Source organism: Strix aluco, chromosome 11 (assembly GCF_031877795.1).
Source record: "Strix aluco isolate bStrAlu1 chromosome 11, bStrAlu1.hap1, whole genome shotgun sequence".
Lineage (NCBI taxonomy): Eukaryota > Metazoa > Chordata > Aves > Strigiformes > Strigidae > Strix > Strix aluco.
In genome coordinates, this window is record NC_133941.1 from 22,972,997 (window position 1) to 22,998,276 (window position 25,280).

General features: G+C 38.8%; 1 protein-coding gene across 3 annotated transcripts in view; it reads right to left on the bottom strand.

Annotated features, from left to right (window-relative positions):
• The window catches only part of NUP210 (nucleoporin 210), a 67,857-nt gene that overhangs the window by 39,024 nt on the left and 3,553 nt on the right, over positions 1-25,280 (bottom strand). For 2 of the 3 annotated variants that reach the window (XM_074836705.1, XM_074836708.1), the window contains exons 2-12: positions 18,949-19,085; positions 18,045-18,176; positions 13,423-13,519; positions 10,653-10,803; positions 8,777-8,909; positions 7,914-8,072; positions 7,365-7,433; positions 6,950-7,056; positions 5,687-5,827; positions 4,290-4,427; positions 765-920 (exon numbers count right to left, since the gene is read on the bottom strand). In XM_074836705.1, the coding sequence (XP_074692806.1) occupies positions 765-920; positions 4,290-4,427; positions 5,687-5,827; positions 6,950-7,056; positions 7,365-7,433; positions 7,914-8,072; positions 8,777-8,909; positions 10,653-10,803; positions 13,423-13,519; positions 18,045-18,176; positions 18,949-19,085 (1,420 nt within the window). Of the gene's footprint in view, positions 1-764; positions 921-4,289; positions 4,428-5,686; positions 5,828-6,949; positions 7,057-7,364; positions 7,434-7,913; positions 8,073-8,776; positions 8,910-10,652; positions 10,804-13,422; positions 13,520-18,044; positions 18,177-18,948; positions 19,086-25,280 lie in introns of those variants that run through there. The other variant, XM_074836707.1, reaches the window with a different exon arrangement.

Sequence of the window (25,280 nt, forward strand, 5' to 3'; positions counted from 1 at the left end):
AGTTTCTATTCTATCATGTTACAGGTCTGGGAGTTCTTAACAGCTTGACAGAGAGTCATTAAGGAAAATTATTTGTGTCCAAAGGACAGAAGAGGTATTTCGAAATCAGTAACATTCTAGAGAAAAATATTTAAGACTGTAGATTTACAGTGTTAACCAGAGCAGCTTCTTCACCTATCTTTGCATACTCTTCCCTGTGAGGACATCACACATACAGTTCCTGTATTTTACTTCACTCCATACCACACTGATCACCCTGACCAAATCCTAAGAACAGGGTATGATTTGCACAGAGACTCAACCTCTTGGGATATATATTTTTCATTCCCATTTTCTTCTTATTTTCCTGCAAGATTATTTTTTCTTGGCCAGCTTTGGTATCTAGATTCATTGTGTAGCACTGTATCCATTTCAGTCACTTCTCCAGGCAGGAATTTCCTTGCACATCTCGATGATATCTGTCATCCTTTTATATTGAGGGAAAACACCCACCCTCTTACCCTGCAGAATGCATTTTTAGTTTGGCTTGTCTGCTTCGATGGCTAGACCTGTATTTCCTTCTTGCACTCAAAACTTTCAACAAGGAAAAAGACTTGCCAAGGAAATCAAAAAGGGGCAAAAATGGGACCAAAGTTAATGCAGTGGAGAGAGCTTGAATCCCCAGATTCACAGACTGAAACTCAGGAATGCCTACGGCATTCTCAGCTTCTTCACTGTTTCCAAAAGCCGTGTTCCAGAGTGATGAGGGAAAATAAGAGTTTTACCTTCATTTCTCCATAATGCAATGGATTCTGAACATCAATTGCCTGAATAACACTGACACCAATATCACTTCCAGTTGTCATTACTCCTTTGACTGTCACTGTAGCAACTGCCTGGTTAGAATAGGTCCAGCTGAAATTTCCACTTCCACCATGAACCTAGAATACAGAGAGAAAAATCTTTCAAATATTTTAAAAAGTATATGGTTCTCACGTTTCTTAGCTGTGAAGCCTTTGAATAACTTGCAGGAAAACCAGGGAGATGCTGAGCAACAATGCTATTTTTGAGGAAATACAAATAAAATAACACCTCAGAACTTTCAAATAAGCAAGGTGAAGTAAGAGATGAGATTACTACCCTTCATTCATTTTAATTTCAGTTTTCTTCATGAACACACCCTACGTGCTCACCAGTGCTGCTAACCCAGATATCTTCCTCCCAGTGCAGAAGTCTGACGCTCACAACTCCCAGTGGTTGATAGTGCTTAGAGTCAGCAGAGCATTTCACACAGCAGCACACCAGAGGCCTGGCATGTGGGACAATCGTACTTCTGAAAACTTCCACCGTTTCCCTGTTGCTGACAGACAAAGTGCTGATTTTGGGTCTCAGAGCTGCTAACCTGACACTCTGTACCTACCAGCTTCTTTCAATGGGAATTGTTAAGGGATCTTAAGAGAAGAGAAAAGAAGGTGAGAGGCAGGGAGGGAATGAGGTAAGAGGGGGGGAAAAAAGAAAAAAAAAGTCTCTCTCTTATTGGCATTACTTCTTTATTTTTATGATGAAAATCAGCATGTCTACCCACAGCCATTCAACAAATGCGCTGCTCCAGCAACTGATCAGTCATGGAATGTGCGACAGGCACACATGGAAACTGCCCACTCTTGCCACAAGCACTGAGAGGGGCTGTGAAACATGGAGGCTACGCTCCCACAATGGCTTTTCAAGGAAGGAGTCGGTAACTCTCAAACCTATAAGCTCAGTTTATGATGCAGATTCCCATAAAAAACCCCAAACCAACAGAAAAGAAAAACCCACCCTTTTCTTAGAGCTCCCAGTTCTTGAGGGGTTGTTTCATGATTAGAAGAGCTTTAAGTGAGTGGAATTATTCTACAGAAGGGTAAGAACTAGTTACGTGATATTATGGTCCATATTAATAGAGACAAATTATTATACCCACTGTACGACCACTTGGCAGTCAGGTCAAGGTAATATCTGCTGCAGGTGCATGTTTCATAAAGTGAAAGGCCAAAAATGTTTTGCCAGCACAAGCAGAGTATTGTCCTCTTAGATGTGTAATAGTAGTTACTGAAGAAACATAATCATTACAATGCTGTAAAATGTATAGGTTTTAAACATCATTATTGTGAGCTATAGGAAGTGTCTGATGAGACAAATATTGTGCAAAAAGGTGTACTAAGAATAATGCATTTTTAAAGCAAGTTAAAAAAAGCACTGGACAAAGACAATGGATAAATAGGTAACAGTGTGTGACAGAGATGCACGGGATGTGGCAAGAAACATTTAAGGAATGTAAAAGTTCAGAATGTTTTGTAAAGATACTTTCAATTAAAACAGGGAAAGGAGCAGAAAACATAGAAATCCCCAATTCTTAATAATTCAATGGAGTCATATCTTGTTGCCATGCAAACCAGATGCATTACGACATTCTTCCCTCTAGCAGTCAGTTTGCACTGAGGAGAGAAAGGGTAAATCAGTTTCTATTTCAGTCTAACCATTACCCACAGCCTGTTAGCTGAACTCCACTCCACAAACCATCATCAGTGACAGTAATGCCCTCACCAGAGAAGAAAAAAAAAAAAATTACCTCCACATCCTTAACTTCACAAAGATGGCACTTCACTTCCCTAATGCACGGAAGGAAGGAAGGAAGGAAACATTTTTTTTTTTTTTTTTCCTTTTTTACTTGCAACAGAAGCCATCTTATTAGCACAAATATGAACAAAGCAACCAACAAAAAACCAGACAGCTGACAAAGTAAAACCCAGAAGTCATTCTGATACCATCTGGAAGGAGTTACTTTAGCTATAAACAGAATTTGGCTAGATGCAAAAATCCCTTTCAACTTATTTTCAGAAAAAGTCTATTCACCAATTTAAAATAGCCTGACTCAAAACTATCAAGTAGGAGGCAAACATTAATCTACAGGCAGGAACAACAGTCAAGCTGTGTGCTACTGTAAACAACCACTAGTATTGTTGAATAGACAGATTGGGAAAATGCTCTCAGTTTCAGTAAATGCAAGCTAATTTAAATGCTGGGAGAAAAAAGGTTTCTTGTTTTTAATGAAAAAAATCACAGTAAACTAAGAATACTGATGCAGACTATTGGAGGAACACGAAGGAATGTTCTCTAGTGAGATATCTGATGATATATGCAAGATAAGGTGAGACAAGAATAGAACTGTAAAAGAGGTGGGAAACAGAAAATCACATTTACTTTCCCTTACTGAGAAAACTAGCAGAAGTTATGATGAAGTACTGAAAATGCATATTTGTACTAAGAATTTTTACCACACTCTGCTGGTGTGGTTGGGTATAGCATGAACTAAACCAAACTCTAATCCCACAGAAATTAAAAATACAGATGATAGAGCTAAACTCAATGACATTCATTTCAGATTTACACTAAAGAATGCAATTTTATCCCTATGAGATTGATTTGTTTACTTCAGACACGGTGTGTTCCACTGCCTCTTTCTGTATACTCTTTACCTGAAGACAGACCCAAGACTCAGCACAAATTCATGCTAAAAGGAAGAGGTAGGAACTGTGCATGAAACACCTGATTGCAGGATCTGGGTATCATTGTACTCGAGTGAGCGTATGGGCTGGGGAAGCACAATGTTCTTTTCTCCAGTTAGACTATACTCTGGATACTGCAAGACAAGCCAGTTGTTTCATGAAGTGCATGGAAGGATCGGCAGCATGGGAGCAAAGACACACATAAAATCTTATGTAAGAAAAAAGTGCCTTTAGAAGGGCATACTGTAAGAGAAACTGTGGCCTTTGCCTCCCTGTTACTTTGTACCATAAGCATGAGCTGTGCGGGGAGTGAAGGACACTGATGTCAGAGGCTGTCAGGGCGCTGCTCATCGATCTTGTCACGCCCTTTTTGCAGTCACTTCACACTCCAATTCATACTCCCATATTTCCATCCCTTTACAGTAAATCACAGCCTCAAGTTATTACTATTAAGCTTTGAACCTAGGATGTTTTCTGTAATTTCAAACCACGCTGTGCATACATGTGTGGTACATAAGTGAGGGAGAGAGAAAGCGAATGAAAGACAAGAGCTAAAAGTCAGTGGGGTTTTTATGTTTGTGGGGTTTTTGTGTGGTTTTTTAAACCACACATTAATTCCTGCAACTAATATCCAACCAAATGCCTCCAAATAAAGTTTTGGATACCACTGTGCCTGATCCAAAATCAACCCTGTGTAAGTGGCGACAGGCCTTACTGCGCCTGCTTGGGCAATACTTCCTGCACTTAGATACTTCTTTGGCATACCTGTATGGTGTACTGGTAGACTCCTGCTTTTGGCTGCCAAGGAAACGTCAAAATGCTGGGTGAAAGAACTATGGGAACATATATTTCAACATCTTGCTGGTTTCGCACTGGAACTGGTAATGTATGAACACCTCCATCCTACAAAAAGTAACAGCACAGTATTATAAATGACACCACAGTACTTCCTAGGAATAATGTTTAGTCCTTACACATAGACAAGCTGTTGAAAACATCTCAGAAAGGAAAGCTACTATTTAGGGTCACTTATGAACAGCGTTACTTGTGAGCAAATAGTCCGCTCATGGCAGCAAAGTGTGCTATTGTATTAAATGAGTAATATTACTATGGAGGTACAGGTGCCCACATTCATTTAAAAGGCAAACAGCAATAAGAAATACACTCTTTCACTACTCCTAGTTTCTGAGACCTCATCTGGAGAATTAATTTGGTAACTCCACACCTGCATTTACTCTTTGCTCATTCTACTCTGCAGCAGATGAAGACAAAACTCAGCCTAAAAGACTCATTCCTCAACCCATCCCAAAATACTGGCCTTGACAACTTTGCTGTAATTGTAATGCCATAACGCTCTGGCACAATATAGTATTTCTAACTGGAGTTCTGAAGGAAAACTTTAACAGGTCTCTGTAAATCTCATTTCATTCCAGAGCACACCTCTGACACAGAGATTAAGCGTGGCTTATCATACATAAGGATCTGCTACATCCTACTCAAAGAATCACGAAAACGATTTCACAGCAAATGGGTTGAAGTGTTGAATTTTTCCAAGGTTCAAGCAAAAGCAAATCACTTTCACACCACATGCCCTAGTTAGCCATACATTCAGCAGCCTGCCCAACTAGCAGAAAGTTAATGAATATTAATTTGAAGAATTTTGCAGGCTGATACATTTGGCAGATTTTCATTCCAGCATTTAACATCACTTACCAAATGACAGAAAACTTTCCAAATGTAACTGAATGCAGAACAAGACCAGGGTATGACACTGATGATCCTACCACAATAAATTGTAAAATTCACTCAGAGAATGTGAGAGGACCTTTGCACCAGCACAAGGAAACAATATGTGCCCACATAAGTATCTACCATGAAAAAAAAAAAAAATCAGTGCTGTGCACCACTAGTTTAACAGGTGTTTGCCACACACTTGGTAGCAAAATCCCACAGTCTTTATTCAAGCAAATCCTCTGTTGAATTAATTGACAGTTTTCGTGAAGTAAGGATTTTAGAATTTGGTTCTTAATCTGTTTAAACAAAGACAGCTTAGACCCATTTAATTCTCAGGTTTCTTTTTAGTATGCTACTCTTAAGTCACTACTGCACAAGTAAATCATCTTTAGGCCTACCAGTAAAGCAGAAGAGTTATAAAAACATACCTGATCTACTACTGATGTCAGTGCAGCATCAATAATGGTCTGACCCTTCTTTATTGCTTTCACATAATGATATGATCCATTCAGAGATGACTTCAGCACCTCAAAGTATTCTTTGGACAGCTTTGTATTAATTCTGATATTCTAAAATCAGAATATTAAATAGATATTGCCACAGGTAACTGACATTAATACTGTACAGACAGCCATAAACACATTAGCAACAAATCAATGAGAAAATTGTTTAAAAACAGTTCGAAGAAACTTGTCTGAAACTGATAAAGAACTTTTCCTTATGTAAGTTTCAATCTTTCAGCAAGATTATATCTTTTAGACACAGCATTAACTCCACAGAAAATATTTACTTTTTAAAATTATCAGTGACATGTAATTTAACATGAAAAGTACCAATATTTATACCACTGAATAATTCGTATTTTACAATAACATCTTAATTTTCTCATTCTTAAACACAAAAGGGGAAGAACATGCAAATATATTGCCCCAATAGCACATTTCTTCTGAGATCTAGCTGAAACTCAGATCTGTATTTCAGGAAGCAAGTAAGTGCAAATAACACTCGCAGAAACCCAATATTCTGAAAAGCATTATTTAATAAAATTTTTCTGCTTGCAAATGAATTATTTAAATATTTTCTTTCTTCTTCTTAAGAGCAATGTATATTTGGTACCTAGTACCTAGAATTTATCTTATTTAACTACCAAACAGTGAAGTGTTTTAACGCTAGCTGATCAGCTAAGCTTTACCCATAATGAACTGAAAGAAAACAGGTAGCTCCCCAGGAGCGTTAAGCCCACCTTACACCTCATTCGTTAATAGGAAAGATTGCTTCTAGACCTGACAATATTTTATCTGGGGGGATTGCTGAGATGAAATACCGTATTAGTACTGCTCTCCAGTAGTTACACTGGTTTGCAATTTCCAGTGCAATGCCTATGCTACATGTTTGAGGTGCACTGTCCAACTTCTTCCAGTTTTTTCTACAGCACTTAGACTCTAATGGACATTTTCACATGAAACACCCAGAGTGCTTTGTTTAAAAAAAAACCAAAAAAACCCAAAAAAACCCACAAAAACCAAACACAAAAACAACACAACAAAACAAAGGGAAAAAAGGAAAAGGCGAGAAACAACAGGCTTTGAAACGTCCTAACACAATGTAAATAAGAAACTGCTCAACTAATTTCAAAGGAAGCCAGGATTTAGGAGACGGACACTCAGAAGTATATCAATATTTCAACTTACATCAGATAAATACACCTTATTGCTTGATTTATCATACACTTCAATTGTAATTTCATAAAATCTGCCTGTTTCTAGGACCCATCTGTCACCTGGATGAACTGTAAATCCTACAAAACAGGAAATATTGAACAGCACAAACCAACAGCCTCTTTACATAATGGATATAAGCATTTTGCTTCTGGTGCCCACACTCTGAAGATGCACATTCATTGTTTTAAGCTGCTGAATACAGAGATGAAAGAAAATAAATATTCACTATTAAATCTATTTCACGTTGACCTAGTTTTACGAAAAAAAATTACTTTTCTATGAAAAGTAATACAAGAAACGGAAGCGTGTATATACACACAGAAAAACACAAAAACAAGGCAAGAAATTACATTAAACAATCAGGAAAACTGCAGCCAGTACCAACCTAAATATCCAGGATTTACCACATAGATAGTGCTGTTTGGTAGTCTGGAAACCCCTTGCATGCGAATACCTGAAGTCTCAGTAAAGGAACAGAAAAGTTTTGACAAGAGTCAAGTAAAGATCATCTTGTTCCTGGGGCTCCTTGTGCCTCTTTGGATATTTAAAGCTAATTGTACAGTGAAAATAGATGTTATCCCCACTACCCTGAAAGACAGCGAGCATTTTAGAGAGATTCCACTAAAGAATATAATGCTCTAAATATAAAAGTTAAATAAAGCCCCTGTCACATTCCCACATTGACTGAGGGGAACAGACATGATTTAACTGATCTTTTGCCAACCTAATTCCTTAGAACATTTCAAGGCATCAGGCAGCTCTGTTGAGACTGAATTCACAGCCGTGCTGCTTTCTATGACTCCACCAGGTGCTCCTGATTTTCAAGACTACTGGTACATATGTGAGTAATTTTATCTTTTTATGCTGCAAGGGGTGGAAACTTTGTCTCCTGCCACGAACATCTGGATGGAAAAGCATCACCTAGGAAGGATACTCTTGTGCCCAAGTATGAGGTTCGTTTGTCCCTGCTGCAATGCAGTTACAACCGACGTTGCCTGGTCCAGCTTGGCAACCGGCCAGGACGGATCTCCCTCAGGACCGAGTACGTTGTTCTGGAGCTGCAGTTCATACTGATCAGATGGCATCGTTAATTCTGTACAAAAACCAAGACAACATATGAAACAATAAAAGCAAGTGTGTCAAGTGTTTGGATGCTGGTAATTATCGCTGATTAATTTTTACTGATGCCTGGTGCACATATTAAATTAGTATTTTTAATGTCTTGTAGAAATAGCATTTCTGTGATTATATCAGCACACACACACACAAAATGAGATTCTCGCCTAACTTTAATTTCTTTGAAGCTGCAATTTCCAACGAATATCATCCCACTGTTTAGACCTAACATCCAATTAATTCCCAGCTTCAAAAGTGGTCAAATTACCTTCTAAGAGTTACTGATGACTTCTGAAACTCCATTCTGCACTACTAGCTGATGTGGTGAGCCCAGCATTTCATTTGTCAATTAAGTATTTTCTGTTAGAAATGTTACTAATCTAAATTTGATTTAACTGAGAAAATCAGACACAGCTTCTTAGTCAATGTGAAATAAATGAGTACATCTAAACTGTAGTGTTAGCTCCTATTCTGTGTTACCCTTACCTTCATGCGCTTGACAAATCTGCAAGAGTATATCCTTTATAGACACAATTTCTTTGACAGAAAAAACTAAACAGCTGTATCATCATGTGGTTTAGGAGAACAGTATTAAACAAAGTAGTTTGAACAAAATTTAAAATTTCTTTGTAGTTAAAAATTTGCATAAAACGTTTAAAAAAAAAAAAAAAAAGGACAAACCTGTAATCTTCCCTTGCCTTATTTTCTGAACTCTGTACTGAACTGATGTTCCTACCAGAAGATAAATGTCATATGCTGGATTTAAAAGGATGTTTTCCAAAATAAGCAACCTGACTTCAGCAGGGTGTACATGCTATTGATTGAGGGGAAAAAAAACAAAAACAACCACATTTAAAGCAGCTCATTTGTTTGAAACAGACCATGCAGCAATAACTTATAATCTATAAGTGAAAAATATTACTTGCTGTATTGACTTTTTATTATCATCTCAAATTTTGTCACAACAGGGAAACACAAGGGGCAATGAATGTTATAGACATCTGCCCTGTGATTACTGTGTAAGGTTGAAGAAAAAAAAAATACAAGTCTGTATGGACATCATTTTGGTTCAGTTTTCTGGACAGAAAAATTGGAGACAGATGCACAGTGACTATTCAGACATATAGAAATTTATTTTCCCTACTGTAAAACATGGTGCCTCCACACAACATATCCATTATAACTTCACTAAGGAATCTGTGTCAAACTCGTTGGTCTATTAAATTAGGAATACAACAGATAATTGTATAAATTTTATTACAGTTGTCTGAGGAACACTCACTGAAAACATGCAGTCTGGCAGCAGTGAAAAACTTAAAGGAACTACTAACCAGAAAGCCATAAAAACCCCTGTAAATGGAACAATATTATTTCAATTTCACTTACAGTTTCAGCTCAAAATTAATTCAGAGAAAAAAAAATTAAACCAGAAAATTAACCAAGCTACAAGCATTCAAGAAAAAAAAAGTCAGACTGGTATCACATAAATATATCCATCACAATTAGACAGAACTGTAACAAACCCACAATTCTTAACATGCACTACTTTTTGTGCCATGTTACTAGTATTACATACATTTAGATAATATTTTCATTCAACATTTCTTACAGGTATGGGTTAGATAGTCCAAGGCAATTCTGCTTTAAGCAAAAACATTAAGTACAACATATAGTAACACAAATCTGTAAAACCAGACTGCAAATATGAGATGAACTTCAGAAAAAAAAATTTATAGGTTTTTTCAAGGTGCAGTACTAAGTTGATACTAGCACAATGCCAAGTGTTTCTGTAAGCAATATACTATAAAATCTCTCACGTGTTTATAAATTCTATTAAGATAAAAAAACTGTTACCAGAGTTAAATGAAAAACTCAGTCACCACAAGTTACAAAGAAAGAAACAGCACAGATCTATGTAACAGCTGGGCAGACCGCCAGTACTGCTGTTTAACACCCTTGTAGCATTGACAGCCCAATCCCAAAGCCCTTCCTTGGAGACCAGAATCTAATGAGGTAGAATTAGGTACTAACGAAGTATTCGTATGACACTCATTTCAAGCACAACGGGAAATAAAGGTATATCCAATACAGCAATCCTTGTTCTAGCTATTTATTTACTGAAAAGAGAGCCCCAAAGTGTTCTAGTTGGTTATTGTTAAAAAGAGATAAACGGCCAATGCCCTATCCAGCATGATTCTCGTTATATATATACAAAAAATATGAATGAGTATCAGGAATAATAAAATTGTACAGAAGTATTTGAAGTGTATTCCACTGCCACAGGGCCTTTTGTCAGAGTTAGGTTTAGAAATGCTCTCTGGCACATGCACTGTCCTAGGTTAGGTAACTGCAGCGAGCCCCAACCCTTTCAGGGTGATGAAAGCAGCACTGTCATCTTTTGTGGTATGGGCTACAGAGTCAATCCAGTACGGCAGAGATGCAGCACTGACATCCACAATGGGAACAATGCAGCAGGGCCAACTTGCAGTACTCCTGTAACATTGGACTGTGAAACTAAATAATAAAAAAAAACCAAAGATGAATGCAAGTTCCTTACCTTATACACGCTTTCTTGTATTCTTGCTTTTAATTTAGAACTCCCTGTTTTCATTCCGGACACCAAAATGGTATCTCCTTGCTTGGCAACTTTCTCCATCTCCGATATATAAGAAGGTGGAATATAAGTGGATTCTAAGAACTTGAGTATACTGAAAGGTGGACCAAAAAGTTAATAAAAAATTGTTAACCAATGTTTGTAAACCCACAGAGAAACAACAGCAGCATCTATTCCCAGCTATTTCCATTTTTAAGAAAATTTAGATGTCTGCCTGGGACCAGATATCCAAATTTTACTCATTCTTCAAGATATCTGCAGTTAATTTCTGTGACTGATAAAAGTTTGTTTGAAGCTTGTTGTCAGCTTTCAAGAGATATCAGAAGACTGCACATGTTGTCTATAATGATCCCTCCAGTTTTTACAGTAGGTGTAGACTGCAAAAGCTCTCTAGATTATTGTGGAACAAGTGATGTGGAAGACCCAAGAAGCTTATGTTTATAGAAGCAACAGTTTAACAAACCAGAACATACTTCAACCTATATGAAGAAGCTATGATGCACTTAATAAATGATGATGAAAAAATTCTATAAGCAGAATACTCGCAGTAACTGTTAGAAATTTTAATGAGATGTGACAACAGAGAGGAAAGAAATTTGCCATGAATGGGTAAATGACTGGACAAAGTTGAAAGAGGACCACATTTTAAAGGTTGCCAGCTTCAGTACGCACATGATCTGTTGGCTTTATGTGTGCTTTCACAGTAAAACCAGTAAAGTCATATTGAAAGCAGTTATGAATATTAACGTATTTATGACAGTTTATCGTTTATTTTGCAAAGCTAACACTATTAGAACGTTTTCAAGCTATCATATCTGTGCTAACAGTAGAGCATATATTAATATTAGTTTGGTTAAAATCACATCTCCAGCAAACACTTATACTGAAACAAGCAGCTCCATAGGGACTAGGACTTGGATCTAAGTCTCACGGAACAATTAGCACGATCTCTGGCTCTCACTGTAGACAGGGGCCATACACTTATACCTGCAGCTTCAAGTGGATTATGGGCTTAACAGGCTTTCCTCAGGTAATGCTGTGCGTTTGTTTCTCTACGGCTGCAAAATTGGAGTTTGTGTTTACCCAGTAGCAAGGGGTCTTGTTCGCTACCCCTACCCTGTTTCCAATGTATCTGGAATATAGGTTGGAGGATGGAAGTCAACTGTTAACCATTCTGCTCTCTAAGAGAGCTCGTTTCCCCACATGCTAGTCATAGAATCATCATATCAACAAAGCCATGTTCTCTAAAGGAAGACAGTTTCCTACATTAGTTTATGTCCTGCAATCTACCTACATTTTGCTGGAACATGAAGTAACTGAAGCCTCTGGTGCATGAGTTTGAATCTATTTCATCTTACAAGCTTACTATACGTTAGGGAAGCTTTAACTAAAGCTGTACTCAAGAAGTATCTGTCTTCTTGACAGGTACCTGTTTTGTGAGAAAAAAACATGTTTCATGTGTTTGCAGTCTGGTCAAAGTCATGTTTACCAGGGAGGCATTTTTTCTACCAACATTCACATTGAGCAAAGTCAAGATTCACCATGGCATATAATATGATGAATACTGACATAATACAGGACCCTGGTGGGTTGACACCAGTTGTGTCAGTGCAAAGATGAAACTCTTGGAAGTCCAACTTGAAAAATATCCCATGCAAGGTACTTCTAAGTAGCCTTCAATTCTGGTTAGTTTAATAAGGGTGGAAACTCAAATTTCTGTTTGAAGCCACTGAAGAGCAATGAAGTCATCACTGTAAAACTACACAGTACACATGTTTAATGGAATTTAAAAAACAACACCAAAACAGCAGAGGTGACAGATGGTCTGGTGACAAATATAGGATGAAAAAAAAAAAAATACAGTCTGGATTCTATTCCTACTGTTGCCACAGGTGAGCTTTCTGACTTTTGGGGAAGAACTCCACCTCCATTAAATGGAGGGAGTATTTCGTTATTATAAGAAACACTGAAAAACACTTATCTCATTAGTGAGTTGAAAAGCACTTTCAAGATCTTTGGATACATTTCCACAAAATACAGCATTTCTAGATTCCAGTTAACTCACTCTTTGAGTCACTATGGATGATGAAACGAGCACCATGGCTTACTTATCAAGCAAGTGCTTTCCATTCATTGCTTTGTCTGAAAGACAACATATTGAATACCTTCACTGAATACCTTTCAATGAATTATTTCACCTAGCCTTATGAGCTGTATCTAGCTAACAAGCAGCTACTTGGTCCACTCCAAAAAAGCTTTCAAAAAAGCTATTTCAAAACCTGAACTAAGAGTTGACCGAAACCTGAAACTCTTCACGTTCGGAAAGGTCCTTTCTGAAATGGAAGAGGACTTTTTATCCCTTAAAAAAAATATATATATTAAAAAAGAAATGTCTCTGCTGAAATCCTGAGATAAATATTTCCTTTGCATAAGATGTTTCAGAAAGATCAACAAATGCATCTATTTATTTCCAGTTGTTGCATTAGAGCTACCTGGGCTGTTCATTAACACTACTGGTTGTTAAACTAAACAGGGGTGAGAGTGCCCAGGCTGTTGAGTAGCCACTTAAAAAAAAAAAAACAAAACCTGAAACAATTGACCCATAAGCATTATCTTAGGCATCAGTTCAGTAAACTGCTAGATGTCGGGAAATATTTATATACATCAAACTCAATGGACACAAGACTTTCGAGAACAAATTAAATGAACTTACCGTAATGCATTGTGGGAGTCTGAGAAGCCATCAGCCTCTGTGTCTTTTACTATTGTCCAGTCAAAGACTAACCCTGCCAACGTGCTGAAAGTGTTTCCTATAAATCAATCAATCAGATTAAAACAAAAGTAAGTAACAAGCACAGTCTTCCTGGAACACAAACTGACTTTTTCCTCTAGGAAATTTCCCTATCTTATCCCTAAAAGAAGCACTATCAGTATTTAGTTAAAAATCACAATCTACCTTGCTTTACTGGCTTCAGCAAATTTAAGATGTTTCTGTTAATTGGCTTTTCTGTTCAGATTTTGCAACACCATATGCCACTTTATGTTTTTCACAAAGCCCACTAGAGAGACGCAGGTGTCACCACCTATCCTCCACGTGTCAGCCCCTAAGATACCCTTGGGACCCACCACCTCCTTTCTGCTTTGACCACAACAGCCTTACTACTTCTTGGATATTAGCAGGACATCAAAAAAAACCTGCTAAACAATCTTTCATTTTGAAACACAGGGATCTGAGATACCATTGGGGTAACTTGAGTTCACAGCACTGATGAACTGCACTTTCGACATACATTGTTTTGGTTTTGAGCACAACCATGATTCACCCATAACAGGAGTAAGTCTTCACTCAAAGAACTCAAACTGAGCACCTTCCTTCTAGAAACCGTGAACCACTAGAACATGAGAAATTGTAAATGATAGAAAGGAACAAAAAGAAAGAGAAAGGAATAAACAGAGTGAAAACAAAGATTTACCATGATTACATTTAACTGTAAGGAGCTGCTAATCTGAAAGATGTTACAATCTTCGAGATGAGTCTTGCTCTGAACTGCAGTGTCCACCAGCACAAATAAATATGGAACTGAAATCCCAGTATTTACTATATTTTAAAATATATTTTCATTTGTGTTACTCCCTTTAACATTTATATCTATATTAATAAAGTAAGAATCAAAGCAAATTGATTATTGAATTTTTATTCTTAAAGGTATCTGACATTTTTAAGCCACAGAAATATTAAGACAAGTTAACACAACACACAGCCTATGTTGTTTCTCCCATTTCTATACAAGTTACTGCAGGTAGTTCCAAATCCCACATAAATAGGATTTTAAACACAAAACTCTAAACACACAAGACAAGATAATTAAAATTGATTGAGACTGGATTATTTAACATGCACTCAAGTCTAACTTTCTTTAATGATCCATGCTTTAGCTTTCCAAAGATGAATTACATTCTTTTGTTTTGCTCCAACTGACAATCCCAAGGCCAGTGGAGAAAGGCACAGCGTGGCACCATGGAGAGGCTACGCCGGGACACAGCCAGTGCCACAGCAAACTGGTAGCAAAAGCACAACACTGTTCTTACAGCCTCTGAACCACCCTGGGGCCTGGATGTCCTAGCTCCTGTTGGGAGTCCCTCACTATAAAGGTGAAGTCAGGTTATCAAAGACAAACTATCACGGGCATTCCCCAGCTGATGCAGGGTCTCACTCATTCAAGACGGGATCAGCTATCTCGGCAGCACGGAGGGCAGCAGCTCTCTCCAGTTTAAGCCTACCAGAGGCAGCCCCCAGGGCAGCAGACAGGTAATACAGTGCTTGTCATGAAGCGTATAATGTCTCTGTGCCTCCCTGCAGGACCACGCAGCTGTCACAGGAGCTGCAGACAGGTGCCCTGGCCAGCTGTAACATCACCCGCCCAGGCTCCGCGGGTGGCAATGCAGGCAGTGACTTGTGCTCCTGCTTCACAGCTGTCACCCGGCCCAGAGCTGCTCCCCGGCCCAGAGCTGCTCCGCTGGGAGGCTTCAGCAGAAAGGCAACACGCACTGGCAAGGCTGGAGCAAACCCCAGCTATCACAGAGAGCTGTCTTGCTGCTCCATCACTGAGGCAGGAAGCCAGTGTTCCTTGCACACTCATAGCCAAAGAAATGTGAACTCGCATCTTTAGGTCTTTCTCTTATTTAACTCCCCTCTAGTTAAGCCATAATAAAATAACTTGAGCAAAGTTCAACAGATAAAAGAAAACAATATATACCATGACATTTTTTTCCCCCTCTATATTCTATATTTAATTTAGCCAAAGATCCCCATGATCATCTTCCTCTCTAGTTTTAGTAATCTTTGAAAAGTAGTATTTGGGGATTAAGTTTATATTTAGAGTGGCTTATTAAAAACATGTACAAAAAGCAATCTGCATTGATGTAACTGATTAAAAAATACAGCTTACGAAAATAATAACCAGACTATATATATGGAAAGGAATAAGGAAAGAAAATATTCCTGAAGATATCCTGATACTCAGAGGAGTAGAATCATGAACATTAATGAATGGTCTGACCCACACCAGATGCAATGATCTGGCAACGTAAGATGCAATAATCATGATCAGCCCCAAACAAATCGCACTTGGTACATCCCTAAGGCCTACTTAACAACTTTACATACCAGGGAAAAACCTACAACAGCTGATACAACGCATCTAATCTCTCTCCCTCTCACAGAGACTGCAGTGACAGGCTTGACAGCTGTTCTTTGTGCAAGTTTTCAGCGAACCTAAGCAGATTTTTCCAAATATTCATTTAGCTGGATAATTATTTTATATTGATTTTTTTCACCTTCTGAATTCTAAAAGAAAAAAGTGTTCAAAAATCCCTTATTCAATTCTCTGACTTTTCCTGAACAATTATGTCCTTCAATAAACTTGCCACTGCTCTTGATTTATTTTTTTTTAAAGCATGCCAAGAAAGACCACCGCAAGTTCAATTTGTCCAAAGGTCTCCCAAAGGTGGATCCCAAAGTTATTTGGGTCAAAAGGAACTGATTTTCAAGGTTGAGTGTACCCTGATCCCCTAAACTTAGATTGGGAAGTTTAGTCCTACAGCTTCTAACCAACACCTTGTTTCAGTCACACAGATTAAACATTCTTCATGGGTTCTGAACCACTGCTCCTGTTCAGACTCTACCTTGGGTGACTTCCAAGGCAAATTTGTCCATTGAGCATGCTTGAGAGTTTGCAAAAATGCCAAGCCAAGAATATGGTACTACGCATACTACAAGAAAACAAAACTACCTTTCATAATTAAGATATTGCCATACATAACCTGGCATTCATGGTTTATAAACAAACAAATATAGGATGGGCTCATTAACTACCAAAATAAGCAATTCAACCTTTTACAGCTGCTTTACATGTAATTTCCTTTCAGCCCAGTAGTTGTCCTAAAAAAATCACTTGGTTTGTGTGAATGTTGATGTGTGCATAAAAATCAGTTGTTATACCAGAGCATGAAATTCTTACCAGCATCATGGTTCTTTTTCTGATGCTACAGACAGTATGAAAAGCAGAAGTTTTCTGCTCCTATTAAATAATTACACATTCAGCCCAAATGCACTGGCTTTTATAAGCCTAAATGGTACCTCCCAAAAGTGAGAGTTTATATAATAATTTTAAGGGATATTAATCCAAGCAATAGGCGGCTGGTCTTCAACATCAAAAAACCATAGAATGGTTTGGGCTGGAAGGGTCCATCTAGTCCCACCCCCCTGCCATGGGCAGGGACACCTTCCACCAGCCCAGGTTGCCCAAAGCCCCGTCCAACCTGGCCTTGAACCCTTCCAGGGAGGGGGCAGCCACAGCTTCTCTGGGCAACCTGTGACAGTGTCTCACCACCCTCACAGGGAAGAATTTCTTCCTTACATCTAATCTAAATCTGCTCTCTCACAGTTTAAAACTGTTACCCCTCATCCTATCCCTTCATCCCTTCATAAAAAGTCCCTCCCCACCTTTCCTGTAGACCCTTTAAGTACTGGTAGGCCACTCTAAGGTCTCCCCGGAGCCCTTCTCTTCTCCAGCTGAACACCCCCAACTCTCTCAGCCTGTCCTCACAAGGGAGGTGCTCCAGCCCCATGAGCATCTTTGTGGCCTCCTCTGGCCCTGCTCGAGCAGGTCTGTGTCTTTCTGATGTTGGTGCCCCCAGAGCTGGACGCAGCACTGCAGAGGGGGGGTCTCACAAGCAGAGTAGAGGAGGAGAATCCTCTCCCTGACCTGCTGGCCACTGCTCTTGATGCATCTCTGAACATCCTGTTGGATGCTTGATTGGACTCAGATAAAATGTCCTTTTGCAAAATTCTTTAGACTATCTCAGTTCAAAAGAAGAAAAAAAAGAACAGACTACTTCACATTCCTGTGCAGCCTTGCTCAGCCTAGTTAAATCCTGGTGGGACATTTCAACAGGACAAGTCTTGGAACTTTTTCCGTTACATTCTTACACATGACCTGGAGGTAGAATTGCAAAGAGCTGACCCCTTTAGTTACTTTAAATTCTGGTTTTTAAAAATACGCTTAGCACTAGAGTTAAGTTTCCTGGGAAAATAAGGATAAAAGGCAAGCAAAGGTTGTTGGAAATCAAGCAGTGTTTGATTTTCCTATTCAGATGGTATCTAGATTTTACACTTCAACAAAAACAATAGGTTACTCAATGTATTATCCAGAGAACTCCATTTAAATTGCTCAGCTTGGCTGCTAACATTCAACTGTGTCACAAATAAAACCAGTGCACTTATCAGACAAGGGTTTCAACGTATGTTTTACCTCTTACTAGTATATCTCTTACCTTCAGAATCCAGAGCCTGAATTTTTAGCTCCAGTGGTGAATCTTCAAGATAGAGTTCTCTTGTTGTGGACACGATTTGGATGTCATGAATTATATCAACTATAGCATCGCAACGAAGCACTTGTCCAGTCACTTGAAGAGACATCAGAAAGAGCACATGAAATCAGCAACACTGGACGTGCTCATCAAGAGCACCAACACAAAATGCACCTCAAATTTAGCCAATGACACAAGACACTGAAGGAACTGAAACTAGGTCATGACCTTGACTAAGAAACTCTTGGTCAAGTGGTGATTGTGGCTAAGCAAGCAAGAAAAGCAGTTCCCTTCCTCACTGAACTTTAGAATAAATCTTAAAAACTTGTGATTTCCATCTACACAAACAGTTACAGACATTTTCTCTGAGTACATATTAAGAGTTTCTACAGTGCAGCTGTCAGACATGGCTCACGTCCTAGAGAACTTTATGACTGTTACCCACAGACAATAAACTCCTATATACTTCTTCATTTAGTGACTGCAAGACCATCTGGTTTTGCCTGTCATTATAAAAACTAACCAGGTATATTGTATGACAGACAGAAAGGCAATTTTCAAAGGCAAAAATCCACATCGGAATTTGCGTTACATAAAAAGTATTACTAAAAATTATTTTCAGCCAACCCCCCCCCTTTTTTTTTTAAAGAATTACCCATTTTCCTGGATGTATCATTAATATCATTAACATTTATTTGAGGCCTTTAACAAAAAGTATTAAAAACCATGCCCGTGAAAAGTCTAAAATGACAACACATATGAATGGAAATGTCTTGTTTTGTGAACTTCTAATTCTCTACTTTGTTTCTGGAGGATGCCAGGATGTCCATAAACAAGTAGTGGTGTGCTTACAAAAGTTAAAACTTACTTATATCTTCAGCAAAGATGATACTTGTCAGACGTGTGGGCTGGGAGGACCGTGCCTGGACAACAGCTCTCTGTGAACACTGGCGCTCATCCTGATCAGCCAGCTCTATGCTTGCTACCTCCGGCCTGGTGGAGGACCTACAAGATTACGTGGTTGTGTTAGCAGGATTTAAGTTACTGCTAGACAGAAATCAAAGGTCTGGTTTAAAAGCCACCAAAATAATTTACATAAGACATGCTACAAGGTCAGGACCCGACTTTCGTATGAGCTGGATTGCAACAGCTCCTCAAGGATTTCAGCAAAAGCGAGTGCAGGCTGAGGAAGGGGGAAAGCACAGACCAGAAGCCCACCAGAGCCCAGGCAGACAAGCACAGCATTCCCTCTACTGCGGCATGGTCACTGCTGAATGCAATTCAGTCAGTTCAGAGCTATAACTCACCTACTTAAGGAAGTTACAAAGCCTTTGGCCTGACTATTTTTTAGCTTAGAGGCATGGAACAAGCAAAAACACATACAGAATACTGAAGAAGGTAAAGTAATTTTAGCTAAAGCTCCATTCGCCACTTGTAATTGCATTTTCAAAACAAGTTTGAAACAAAGTTCTGAAAAAACTGAAAGTCTTCCCTGATGACAGAACATCACAATTACCTGTTTGCTATGGCAGAGGCTCTGAATAAGAAACAACATATTTTAATCAAGAAACTAAAAAAAAAATGATTTAGTCTGTTTAGCTGAAGTATGTAACACTGTTTAAAACATGCAAAATCGTATAATCATCTTTGGTGAAATGTAAGCCTACATGGAATTTAGACCTAAATTGCTGCATCTTACTTCCTGCTCTCACTTGTACGGCAGTCAACTGCTTCAGAAATGAGCTTGTGGGAAGCTCACGATGGACGTGGAACCCAGTTCTCACTTCCTGTGTGCCAAAAATGTCAAGATGAGGAAAAAAAAAAGTTTAAAAGTCATTAAAAAACAAGTCTCTTCAAATTAAATTTGAGATACTAGCAATAGACATCTGAAGTCTGAATGTAGAGTGCTCAAAGCAATAAAAACACTGAAGTAGGCCATACCTCTTGTACATAGTTAAAGAACATCACCCCTCCGAACTGGGATGAGCTGCTGACTAACCGGTTTGGAAAACTGGGTCGTGGCTGCTCTACAAGACTCGTGGCTCATGCTACACACCTGCAGGAGTTACTGCAGAGTAGGCAGAAAGGCAGCCTGCTTGGACTCCAGCTCAGAGCCCAGCACCCTGCCTAAGCTGCTAATGAATTAAGCACCTGAAACAGTCACGGCTGTTTGCTCAGGGATCCCGAGTCCAAGCTCTTTCACAGGGATCCAATGAAAGAAGGCACTGATGACAAAGCTGTTCAGGAACTGCTTCTCCCAGATGATGACAGCAGTTCTGATGAAACCACTGCATTATCTGTACTAGATAAACCAGGTACTAGATCCCCACCTGGTAAAAATAGTGAAGCTGGACTGATTTAGACTTTTCTTCTGGAGGATGTTCAAACATGCCTGCCTGTAATCTATGGGGAAAACCTTCCAACTCAGCAAGGAGCTGGGGGGAAGTTTCAAACAGTAATACCATGCATGCTGTTCTCCCCAGATGTAGATTTTACCTGCTTTTATTACTGGCAGAACCAACCAATCCAAAACAGTGAAGAACAAAATTTCTTGTTCACTAAAATTGTATTAATTTCAAAAATAACATATCACAAGACGTCTAGCTGTCTGAGAGTTAGTGGTTGCAGTCCAGCTCAGCATGGACCATTCTGGTTGTAATCACTGAAATAAAACTGCAAATACTGTTTTCAACCTTAAGTAGTGAAAAGCACAATTCTGAAGACAAATCCAGTCGTGCAAGACACCAAAATCCCTCTGGTTCAAAGCAGTCAGTAAGACAGCAAACACTGCATTTCTTACAGAAACTTCACATGAAACAAAAATACATTTGTGTCAGCTCTCTGGTTCCCTACACGTGGGTCTGGATTTCATCACACCACACTGTCCAAACAATGAGGCCCCAAAAGCTTGCACTCTGAAGGCACAAAACCCCAGTCAGAACATTTGGAATTGTGCACACTAACGGCAGCGTACAGGTTCATTAGACACCACATAGCAGTATGGTAGCTGTGTCTTGGGCAAAATTCATTAGTTCAATGCATTATTAATTCATAATATTGGCATGCTCCCAACAATGTTTTGCTTACACAGACTAGTTGTAAAGGGTTTCGAAACAACAGTAACAACTGCTAACCCAGAAATTCCAGTGTATTTTACCTGATCAAGGAAAAAACAACCCACAGCAGTATTCAATGGACAATTTAAACACCAATTAGAAGCTTAGGCCTGAAAATTGTTTGTTATATTCCAGATACCTAAGCAAAGTACACAAATATGAGCATACTTTTTTATACTAGGGTTTACCCTGTTTCTAAAGTAATATGATTCATTTTCTATATTAGTAGTACAATTTAACTTCACTATACAGTGATTAATTTAAGAGTGAAGAATTAGTTATTTTCCTGTTACTCTGTACCTTCTTTGGCAACCATGGAAGAGTTTTCCAGCATCTAGCAAGTTTCTTTAAAGAACGTTAGTATTCACAACCAGTAAGGCTTTTCCTGTACTTGGCTTTTTTTTTTAGCTGAGCATGCAGATCTGAATTAATATGCATGCAGGCACCTTTAAATAAGCATTACATGTACAGAATTTATTTTTATTATTTAGTTCTTTACACTACTTAATATTTTCTGCCATTAGATCTTTTCTTATTAATTTGAGGTTTCTGCTTTCTTACAGTCTGAAATTGATTATGTTTACAACACAACAGGGGTTTCACTGTATTGGTATTTGTTCTTTTAATATACGGTTAGGTATTACAATCTGTAACCACTACAGTTTGCACTAACAGCAGTGCTGTAAAACTAAATCTAATTACAAGATATTTTTCAGACTAGAAAAAGGAAGTAACAAAGATAAACTAAAAGTTTGCATTAAATTTCAGCTGTGAACTTACATACACTCCATAATTATAAAGGAACTTTTAAGCCTTGACAGCTGAAGGCCAGTTAACTCTTAGTTGTCAATGGAGTAAGGAACCTGAGATTAGATAGTATTTGGCCTCTAACAGTAGTTTAAAATCGGAGCTAAGAATATCAGCTGAATTTCTTACCTTTTTTAATACAAGTACATTTTTAGTTTTATTACCAATAGTATGTGCTCTATTTTAGGCAATTATCCGAACTGGGAAGGTGAAACAGCCTTTCTGAGGCTTGGTTTACTATTGAATTATATTAAAAAACAATCTGCATGACTATTGCTTTTACACCGTAACATATGACATTTAATGACTCCTCAGTATCACTGGGCAATATCAAAAGCATATTCTGTTTACAGCTACATGCAATTCAAGGTCAAGTACAGAAAGGATAAGGCACTCATCAAACAGGCTGCACATTACAGTGGCATTACTCTGCTGTAATAACACACAGGGATCACTACTGTGTCCTAGATGGACATGAAAAAGAAACTCTTGCTTTAAGATGACGTCAAAGACTGCAATTTATATCACCTTCCAATTACAGCAGATCTTCAGCAGCACGTCAGTGTGCGATATTGAGAGCTAGGCTTGTCAGAGGTCAAAATTAGATCCTGAGAAGCAAGCAATGGGAAGCATTTTTGGCACTAGCTCTCCATCCCATACCAGCGTCTGTAAGAAAGAGCAAGGCAGGGGAGGAAGCACTGGAAAGAAGAGTGAGGAGGTGAGGAAAAAGAATTAACAAGAGTCCCAATACTTACCTCCCTCAGAATAAAATCCTACTTGCTCAGGAATTAATGACACTCACAATAAAAACAGCCAGTTTCCATTCCATTGACGATTTTCGCCCCCCTCCTGGACACAGAGCTGTGTGCCAAGATTGTATCTACAGGTCTACCCAAACCTATGCCTGCATTTTTTTTTAACTGATTGTTCTGTAATATCACATGGAAATATTTCAAGGATTATATTTAATTTATTTATCAGCTGGTTTAAACATCAGGCAAGTATTACTCTTTCCCTCACTCTAGCAATACTCTGTTGATTCTTATTGCTTCAGCATTTAACATTGTTTTGTCAGCTCTTCAGACTAAACTCAACTGACTAAATTAGCAAAAATCAACCTTTGCAGAGATGCACCACGACTGTCAGTTGATCTAACCTTTTAGAATTTCTATCAGGCATGCAGGCAGATATATAGGCAGAGGGAAACTGGCTAGTAAAGGTTTTCAAGAGTTTGGTAAGATTGGATTGACCAATACATTAGGTACCTTATTTCCAGTCACTCTTGAGACTAACACTGTTGACATACAAAAATGAGAAGAGAGACAAGAGCCAGAACAGCATCCAGGCAACTGTAGTTGTATGATTAAAAAAATAAATTCCCAGAGAACCAAGGATATGGGAATGGAACCGTTCCAAAGGAAACAGGGGCAGCCTGGCAGAGTTCCCTCAACTCTTCAGGATTTTTAACACAGTGGCAGATTATCTCTCTATTGTTCACTCAATCCTCTCCTAGGAGATTTCTTATTGTACTGGGAAAACAAAAAGCAGCAAAAAAGTCCTACATACAGTTCTTTGCTTTAAAAGCAAATGGAAACATCACACAGTACAGAATGAGACAAGGATGAAGCGTTTGCCCATGGGATTTTACAATGGTGATCAGCTGGCATGCCCATTAACCTCAGAGGAAGGAGATTACGTTGATGACTGTTCTCAAAAATCCAACCCAGAAACCCAACTGTAACTTGGATATTTTCTCAAATCAGCTGGTGGCCAAAAGCATTTTACCATAAGTGCTTATCTCTGTAACTTTTCTAGCTGCATGAAGGAAAATGGCATGCCACACTAGTGACAGTCAACTTCCAACCAAGAGAATGCAATAACTTGGTCTACACAAGTTGTTCTGAAATCAGCTTAGCCTGATTTCAAGTTACAAAATGAAAAAATGCCAGTTTACTTGCAAAACGCCAATGTCACATTCTGCATTATTTCAAATTATCCACTCTGTCAAACCTGCTCACCTGTAGACATGCTTAAAGCTTCAATTACTAAAGAAAGACCCACACCCAAAGAGAGCAACAGTCTTAAAACACTTCATGGGTGTTCAGCAATGAAAGCTGCCCCAAATCAACAACAGACCCCACTCTTTCTGTCCTCCTTCCCAGGCAGGTTACGCTCAGATTCAGAAAAAGTTTTTTCAACAGTAAACCTGCACTGCAGGTTGACACACCAGCTAAGAGAAAAAAAACCATGACTGTTTCTTCTGCCTCCTCAACTCTGGCAAAACATCTATGCCACAGACTCACACTACCCGCTCTGGTTTGGAGCCAACATACTCAGGTAACGCAGACCTGAGCCACAGCAGCACAGCCCGTCTCACTTTACCAACAAAGATATCTCAGCCCAATTTTGACCTCGTTCTGGTATCATAAGAGCTTGAAGCCACACTGGGAAAGCACATGTTGCAAAGCAGCCAGCCTACCCTGCAGTGAGCAGCGCAGCACCTCGGGGAGAGGGAGAACATTTTACTAGCTGCTATAACGGCCTTATAGGTAGAACCAAAGAAGGGGTAAGGACAGCAGGGGATAACAATCATTATTTAAGATGTCATTTCATAATATGGAAGTTAACAATCAGTATCTCACACAAAACATTTTTCAGTGAGAGTCAAAGACAGGATTTTTGTAGACCTGTGGTAAAACAGGTAATCCACAAAACAACAACAAAACCGCCAGATTATCAGAGATGAGATTGTCAGTCTTACAGCAAAGTAACAGACCTTGATCAGCAACACCCTATTTAATATATATTTTTAAAACACATAAGCCACCACATATATCCCATGGAGTGATAAAACCAATTTACAAACCAGTATCAGAAACATGACAAGATAAGGAGCTAGAAAATAAGCCAGCCAGCTACTGCAACAGCAGCAGGGCGTACAGGGCTTGGGCTCTCTGGCAGTACCTGTGCACTGCGCAGCTCAAACCCACTGAGCCACTGGTCTCCCACTCCAGCTCTCTGCCACCTGCTCCTCTCCCAATGGCAATTAGCTTTATGTAACCTCCTCAGTGAGGGCTTCAGCAACACACACAAACCCTTTTATTTAAGGTGGCAATAAACTCTCCTTCATTATATTTGCAATAAACAATATTGTACAGGGCTATTATCACCTCTGAACAGTTTCCTATAGCTGTAACCTTTCCATAGCAAAATCTCTGACTTGAACGGTCAGTGGTTCAAAGTCAATCAGTTGTATTTCTCAAAACTAACTCTGAAG